Consider the following 8,754-nt stretch of genomic DNA (forward strand, 5'->3'; position numbering starts at 1 on the left):
ACACAGAATCCGAAACAGGCTCTGGGCTCTGAGCTGTCAGCACAGAACCTGATGCAGAGGCTGGAACCTACGAACTGCGAGATCATGACCTGGGCCGAAGTTGGATGCTTAACCAACTGAGATACCCAGGTGCCCCTACTATTCTCTCCTTAATGAGAAACAAAACATAGAGCATTACATAAATCCCTGAGAAGAAAGACACCCAAAATTTCTCTTCACAAGCAAATGATGTTTCTCTGTAAAGAGAAAAGAATTTGCAAACAAAGTGGAACTGAAGAACATATATTTTTTATTTTATTTTTTTACTATTTATTTTTGAGAGAGAGACAGACTACAAGGCGGGTAGAGGCAGAGAGAGAGGGAGACACAAAATGTGAAGCAGGCTCCAGGCTCTGAGCTGTCAGCACAGAGCCTGATGCAAACCACAAGATAATGACCTGAGCTGAAGTTGGACAGTTAACTGACTCAGCCACTCATAAATATTTTTAATGGCAACTAAGTAAGTTCAAATTACTTACCTGAATTATGATTACACTTGAAGGTTCATTTAGTAGTAGCTGGCTCAGGAGTTGAGCCACCTAAAATACAACTCTGTTAAGGAAAGCATCCTAGGCACTCAGGGAAGAAGCTTATATGTCACTTCTGACCTTCTTTATGGAGTTATTGAAACCTAGATAAGCTCCAACAACATCCTATCCCAGCATCAATCAATCTGAAGAGAGGAGGTAAGATATTTAAAGGATACTTACTTATGAAAAGCTAAGCGATAGATCCATAGTAACGGAGTGCACAGATTAAATTACAAGTAAGACTTCAGCAGCCATTTATTAAACATTAAAACTAATATGGCAATGTACCAAAAATCCAGATTTTAATCTAAAATGCTGCAAGCTAATATTGCTATTAAGCTATAAATTTACTTACTCCATACATAATTTTATTTTTTTCCATATATTAAATTTTTGTAATTGATGTGAGTTACCAATTATATACTGGTTCTAAGACAGTATCTGCTAACCACACTGATCACCAAATGAGAAAAAAAAAAATCCAAAGTGGCCCAAACAGAATATTATACCATAAAAAAACAAAGATTTCTCTGAAAATCTGGCAGTAAAAAGATCGAGGAAAAACTAGTTGATATAAAGAAAGCCTGTTTAATTATTTTAAGTCATATCTAAAGCACGCTCCCTACTATTACCTGACACTCTTCTGCTTTGCCTGCTCCTGCCAGCCCCTAAACCTCACATGATCTCTCTGCCCAGCTCCCAGCATGCTGAGTGTTGTCTGGGAACATCACAGGACTGTACAGATTGGCCTCTTGACAGATTTACTGTATAAATAATCACTGACTTGAATACTTTTTCAGAAGTGTATCTCCCCTCACTCTTCCTCACTGCCATAAAAATATTTCCATCTCTACAGTTGGGCTGGGTCTTCTGGTGAAATCAAGAAGTAGGAACAGGGGTGCCTGGGTGGCTCAGTTGGTTGGACGTGCGACTTTGGCTCAGGTCATGATCTCACGGCTCCTTAGTTTGAGCCGCACGTCAGGCTCTGTGCTGACAGTTCAGAGTCTAGAGCCTGCTTCAGATTCTGTCTGTCTGTCTCTCTGTCCCTCCCCAGCTCACTCACTCTCACTCTCACTGTCTCTTTCTCTCTCTCTCCTTAAAAAATAAACATTAAAAAAATTTTTAATTAAGAAAAAAAAGGAGGAACAGAGTGTTCCTTGGCATAGAAAATATAGAAAATGGTAGAGAAAAATGAGAGGGAGTATTTTAGTCAATGGCAATGAAATGAGAACTAAGATAAAAGTAAAATATATTACAGCATAGCAGTACACTTCTTGTGTTGAAAGTTACTCTAGTGTTCAGTAAACTTTTATACATCGATCCTATTAATCATTCAATAATCTTTATTTTTTAGATCTATGCACTATAAAAAGATTTTTTAAGTTATAAAAAGTATAAATATGGTATCAACTGAATAACCAAATAGCATTTCTATAAATCAAAATATATTTTATTTATACTAAGCACACTTATATAAAGCAATTAAACTTTTAAGGTTAAATTTTTATTACATATATTCACAATATTTCTTATTTACAGGTATTTTATGAATAAAACTAAAACAGCAGGAGTTTTGTGATAATTTGCCAAAATCTGCCTTAAGTGAAAACATAATCCATATCTCCCACTACTTTTATTGAATATTCTAATAAGAAATAGCATGATTTTCTTAATTTGGGAAGATAGGAATCATTACTAAAATGACAGTCTCCCTCAAACATAAGATTCAGAACCTGAATCACTTGTTCATTATGTAGCATAAGCTTATTATTAAAAACCCTCAAGATATTTAGAATGTAAAAATAGCATGTTTGATAACCAATTTGGCTTTTCATGAGGTTTGATTTGATAATAATGACTAAGTTTAAATTTTGATGATGTTAAATAGGATTGTTTTGTTTTGTTTTTGGCCATATGGCATATATAGAAGTTATTTGTAAGAGCTATTAACAGGAATGAATCTTATACTAGGCTGCCAAACTTGCCAAATTTCTCCCTGCAAGTGTTACACTGGGCCGACTCTATTTTTTGGTTGTTCTTTAATCATGACATAGCACTTGGGTAGACTGTAGGAGCTCTATGGGATCTTACCTCTTTATTGTTTGACTTGGGCAGGCCATCAATGACAAAACAGAAAAGGAAAAGCAACTGAAATGTAAAACAGTTGTAACCAAAAGTTAAATACTTGCTGAATCCTGGATATTTCATGTGTTACCAAATAGGTACACAAAGTTACAAAAAGTACAAAGGGACCCAGAAAAACTAATGTCAAGCTAACACCGGTCAAGTATTTAATTTTCACATGCAAGGAGCAAGATTATTATAATAGTGTAGAGTATGGAATAAAAGTTTTACATAATCCAAAAGTACCTTAAGATATATAATATTATAATATTAATTTCTTTTTTAATGTTTATTTCTTTATATTGTGAAGGAGAAAGAGAGGGGGAGCTAAGTGCATATGTGCACATTCATAAGTAGGGGAGGAATAGAGAGAGGAAGAGAGAGAATACCAAGCAGACTCCATGCTGTTAGCACAGAGCCTGACACGGAGCTCAATTTCATGAACAGAACCATGAATGAGATCATGACCTGAGCCAAAATCAAGAGTTGGATGCTTCACTGGCTGAGTCACCCAGGTGCCTCAATATTAACTTAAATTCAAAAAAACTGTTGGTTATTTTAAGCTTTTCTGAATATATTTTTCCTCTAAGATACTTCCTGTTATTGGAAAAAGGGGAAGAATCTGAGATTATATGCCTAGAGTTTATCTCTACCTTGCACCGTATGTAACTGTCCCTTCTGTTAACAAATCATTCCTTTAAATGTGTAAATCATAAACCAGTAAGCATCACTGTATAAGTCACCAGAATTAACACTAATTTTCTTGGCCTATCAACCTAAACAGGAAAAAATCATCTTTTAAACCAATACTTTAAATAAATAAGATTCAGACCCTATTCAATTAATCCAATATCTGAAAAAAAATCACAAAACCATAAACTTTAATCTTATAATCTTCAAACCTAAATTCCAAACTAAAAAGTTATACACAAATTAAACTAATTAAATTTGTGTTGTTTCCACTCTACATTATGCTCTTTTCCTCCCAACTACTATTTAGTATTTTCAAACCTAAAACATTACTTAAGAGTGCTTCAATGCCTATAGGGAAACTCAGTTATGTGTTCACACATTCTAATAATGGATGTGACTCACTTTTATAACTGGTATGTTACTGAAAACCTGTGAATAAACTACTAAGGTAGTCTACTATTATTTAAAGGAAATTCACAAGAAATTCCAAGTAAACATGCTTTCTTACAATGCATATATGATATCTGTATATTCAAATTTTCATATCATGTTGTCTTAAGATAGGACATATCAGTAATGTGATATCTATCTTTCCAAAATTTGCCCTAGGGTTGTTTTTAAGTGCAGCTCATTTATTTTATAACTCATTCAAAAATTAAATGTTAAAAAGAAAAACTAATACTCTTCAATCCTTGCCTTTTCCTCATTTTTTTTTTAACTGATCAAATTTAAAAGTCTTCATGCATACCACAGAGATTACAGTAAGAATGTGAGTTGTGCTGCTGGATTTCACACAAAGCCATACAAACAGGATGGGTATTTTGGAGATTACACCATTCAGGCCAATACTGTTCCTCCCCTCTCCCCCATAGAAAATATTACTCAATAAGCCACAGACAATAGTTAAGTGCAGTGGTTAAAAGCTGTAAAGGTTAATTACCTTTCCTGAACCTGTTAAGCAGAATAAATTAATAATGTAAAGCCCAGTGCCTGGCATATACTAACTGCTCAATAAATGTTTATTTCTTATGATTATTCACACTAATAATTCAATACCAATTCTGGCTTCATCTGCCTTCTAAATACAGAATCTCTCCCTTATGTTCCACATCTTCAAAATCATCCCACTTACTAACATATGCTGGAGATAGTGGAAAACCTCCCACCTTGACAATTTTTAAGAGACTTTTCCAGATCTAAAATACTAAGGGAACTAAATATTTAGATATGGAAAAGTGAGTCTTTATCTGAATAATGTTTTAATGAAATGCTCAGACCTGTGAAGGCTTATGAAATGTATTGATATATTGATCTATCATTTTTATAACGTTTAGCAAATCCATAACCTATAGCCTTTTTATTATGAATATTTGTTAGACTGACACATACCTTTAAGACATGAGTCATCTTTCCAGAGTTGGGGAAACTGATGGAAAGATGGCTAAATGATTCAGCACGTTGCAGCAAAATGAGCTGGTCATGAATTTATAATTTCCACTCCTGTTAGGTGCCCTGGCCGTGGTGGCCTCTTCCATCCTGTACTGCATATGTAACACACGATACCATAATCAACAAATTTTGTTAGGAACTCCCTCAGGAAAGGGGTAATGGTGTTTTCCCCTCAGACAAGCTTAGAGAAGCAAAATTATTCAATTCTATGACACAACAGCCTCAAAGTCAGGACAGCCCTTACAATGTCCAGCTGTACACTTCATCAAGCTGTGCTTGTACAGATAATAGAACTAAAGTCAATTCTAACACTGGTGCCATTTTCTCAGCTGCACAAGGCAGACACTGGGGAAAGCCTAAAGCAAAAGAAACCCAGAAAATGGGCAAAGGAAGCTAGATAGGACATGGGTATGGCTATAGTCGTGTCTCCTATGCCAGCACTGACCTTTACCAGCAAACACCAAAACAGAGTAGGTCCTAAGCAGGTCAACAAAAAGAAACTGAACAGCAGCCACAGAACATGAGCAGATGGAGCCTTACCTATAAAGAGCCTCACCACCTAAAGCTGATGAGAGCCTTTTTCTAAGTCCTTATTTGTCTTTCAATAACAAAATTTCACTGTGTTAACCATTTGAAAAATTTGTATCAGATTCCAAACTAGATTAAAGCTGTTTTCCATCAAATGACAAATATAAAAAGAAAGCATTATGAATGATTTTTTTTCATGTAAAAATGCACCATCACAAATGCTGGAAGAGTACATCCATTTTGTGACCACAGCAGTCAATCTGCCCAGCAGCTCCCGAGAATGGGACAAAGTGTGCCAGGATGTGTAAAATGAAATCGCCATGATCTCTGAAGTCCAATTTCCTCATTCAATAGCTTGAACTTATTTCAGTTTGGTGTGGTTACATACAACACACCACACACTGACATACATACACACACCTCAGCAGCCACACTGAAAAAGATGACACTATTTTAAAACTATCAAAAATTGTATTAAGAAAACTAGGGTGAAAAGTGTGACCTTTTATGATTTCATCTTTTTCTTTTTGGGGGGGCGGGTTATGACTGTGAAACCCCTGATTTCCTATAACCTGGACCAATGAGTGGTGTGCGGAGAAAGAAAAAAAAAAAAGAGGTGAAAAGTGCCTAATCCAGAAGGTGCAATTTCTCAGTATTTTATAGTATTAATACATAAAAGTATTTTTTTCTCCACCAAGACCTTGGAAGTCAACAGCAGGAAAAAAAAAGAAAAAAGACTCATACACAAGGTTTCAGGATTGCCCAAGGCAACCTCCACGTCTGGAGATTTGGTAGGCAGCTGGGAGTTCTCAAAGCCGCAACATTATAGACAGCGAGCCCAGGCCGCATACCCGGCCTCCAGGGCGCCTCTGCCATGCGCATGTCCCACTTATATAAAAAGATGCTTACAGTCCAGGTGCTTTTTCTTGGGGCCCATCACTTCATGAGTGGTGGCTTTGCAGACCGCTCTCGCAACAGCGGAGCCTGTCACGCTGTATTGAGCGGCGGCGATCCGATCCGTGAGCGTTTGGCCCGACATCTTCTCCGGCCAAGTCTATCGCCTCCTTTTCTGCGGGAAAGAATGGGAGATGATCCTGCTTTAAACCCGCAGACCCTGCCCTCCAAGCACCCTGGCCTTGCCTCCTCCAGCCGCACGGCGGCTCCCTCCTCCTCCGTCTCCGCCCTGGTACCACCTCTAGGAGCCATCAAAGCGCAAAGCCCCGCTCCTGCGACGCGATCTAAGGGTCTTGAGCCAGAGTAGGTCCGTCACGGAGCCTCCGCCGGTCCCAACCTCTTGACACTGTCCCCGTCCCACTCCCCGTGCCGCCCGCCTCACCCCTCCGGCGTCCCCCAAGTCAATCAGCACTTTGCCTGCAACCTGATCCCCGCGTGTCGGACCACTCCAGCGTACGCCGGGGTTATTCCCTGGGCGCCGCGCCCACCGGGTGCCCACCTCGCACTTGCCCGCTGCAGCGTTTCTTCCCAGTAGCCCGCAGGCTCCGGGATCTGAATCGGATACCCAAACCCTGGCTGTTTCCTTCCTCCTCCTCGCGCCACTGCAGCAGTGGGCTCGTCCTCCCTCGGGCGCGGTGGAGATTATCCTAGCATTGCGCCATATTATGCCCTCGCCTCCCCTTCTTTCCTCACCGCCGCCTCCAAAGGCCCGCCGAAGCCCTTCGCTCGGGTGTCCTCCCTTCGCCCCCAAATCCCCGCCGCAGGGGCCGCCTGGGGGCTCTGCGGAGGCGCCGAGTCTCTCGGCGCCTCGCCCTTCCTGGCAGTTGAGCAGAGACGGGCTGACAGCCCAGCCCAGCCCCCCGCCCGCAATCGAGCGCGCCGCGGAGCTGTCACCCAGCCGCTGCCCTTCTCCACGCCCTAGGATTATCCTCTCTGGATCCGCGCGCTGCCCGAACGCGGAGGAGGGGGCCGAGCAGGGGCCGCGGGTACTCACCCCGCCCCGGGAGCAGCGCCTCCCACCGCAAGATGAGCTGAGCCCCGGCAGCCGAGGGAAGCCGCGCCGGGTGGGTGTGTGCGGCCGCGCGCGGTCCCGGTGCCCCGGGGCCCGATGCCTCCAGCCCTAGTCCGACCCCCGCCCCCAACTCCGCGGTCCCTACGCCCGCCGCCCGTGGCCTGTGGCCTCAGGAGCCTGTACCCGCCCGCCGCCGCCGCCTCCGCCGGCGCTGCCGCGTCTCTCTAGCGATCCGCGCCGCGTTCCCATCCCCGCCCCCACCTCAGCTGTGGCCGCTCCAACGAGTCAGGTGACGGCGGCGGACTAACCCGGGAGAGCTCTCCGCCGAGCTCCTCACGGCCCCCTCCCAGCTACTCACACACGCCGCACGCCCCCGCCCCCACCGCCTCGAGACGGCCAGCTTACAGGCAGGGGGGCGCCGCGCGGGAGCATCCCCGGCCGGCGCGAGACGAGAAGGAGGAGAGATGGCTGGGAGGCCGACACCCACCAGCCAACCACCCTCCGCGAAGCGCCCAGCAGCCCCTCCGCCTGCCAGCCCCGCACCCGGCACGCACTGCGTGCGCGCGCCCCGCGCACACCTGCGCGGCTACTGCGGGATTCGCGGAGGGCGGAGGGGGCTTCGGAGCTGCGCTGCTAGTGGCCTTCTCAAGTGCTGCTGTGAAAGCCAAGGTTAGGTCGTCGTCGCGCGCTCCCTGGCAGAGCTCAGCCCTTTCTCCTCTACATTCTGTCTCTGACACACCCGCCGGTCCGAGGCAGCCGAGGCAGCCGTGGCCCAGAAGGGCAGGGCTGCTTAAATGTCAGATTCTGCAGGCACACCGTGCCCGTTACCTGTGCCTTCTGAACGCCTTGGAGCTCCTTTACTTTTTTCAGTTACAATTGGGATCTGGGGTGGGCAGTTAGTTCTAGCCACTTGGGTCTTAAACTGCTGCAAGTGCGAGTAATGAACAAAGCTATCAATCAAGGCCCAGATTATATTTACACTGATTATTTGTTGTGTAAGGAAAACTCTTTGTATCCTTAAAAAGTAATATCTACCGATTAAATAAACAGTGTTGGAAGGTCTTAAGTATATTTAAACTGCATACAAGAATTTCTAAACAGGGATTTGGGCTGGGTTAATAGAATCACGTGTTCACGTTTTCAAAGATTGTTATTTACTATAATCTAAAAAAACTTTTACATTCTCAAAGTATACTCAAGATCGGAACTTAAGTTGTGAATTCTTTTGACGTTTTTTCTGGCTACAGCTGGCCACTCTTGGGCTTTAAGGCCTTGAAATGTCTACCTATAGTTTGCAAGTCTGTTATGTACTTATGTTACCTGGCACAGTGTTCAGTATGAAATCATGATTTCATAACTGATTTTAGCATTATATAGAAGCCTGGTGGGTATAGAAAGATAGCCTAAGACCACCATTCTTGAGTT

General features: G+C 43.0%; 1 protein-coding gene across 6 annotated transcripts in view; it reads right to left on the reverse strand.

Annotated features, from left to right (window-relative positions):
* The window catches only part of SNAP91 (synaptosome associated protein 91), a 151,947-nt gene extending 144,085 nt beyond the window's left edge, over positions 1-7,862 (reverse strand). For 3 of the 6 annotated variants that reach the window (XM_029943951.1, XM_029943950.1, XM_029943945.1), the window contains exons 1-2: positions 7,735-7,862; positions 6,273-6,432 (exon numbers count right to left, since the gene is read on the reverse strand). In XM_029943951.1, the coding sequence (XP_029799811.1) occupies positions 6,273-6,402 (130 nt within the window). In that variant the 5' untranslated portion in view covers positions 6,403-6,432; positions 7,735-7,862. Of the gene's footprint in view, positions 1-6,272; positions 6,433-7,010; positions 7,173-7,311; positions 7,457-7,637; positions 7,658-7,734 lie in introns of those variants that run through there. The other 3 variants (XM_029943949.1, XM_029943946.1, XM_029943948.1) reach the window with 3 other exon arrangements.
* Between the last annotated feature and the right edge of the window lie 892 nt (positions 7,863-8,754).

This window comes from Suricata suricatta, chromosome 7, assembly GCF_006229205.1.
Source record: "Suricata suricatta isolate VVHF042 chromosome 7, meerkat_22Aug2017_6uvM2_HiC, whole genome shotgun sequence".
Lineage (NCBI taxonomy): Eukaryota > Metazoa > Chordata > Mammalia > Carnivora > Herpestidae > Suricata > Suricata suricatta.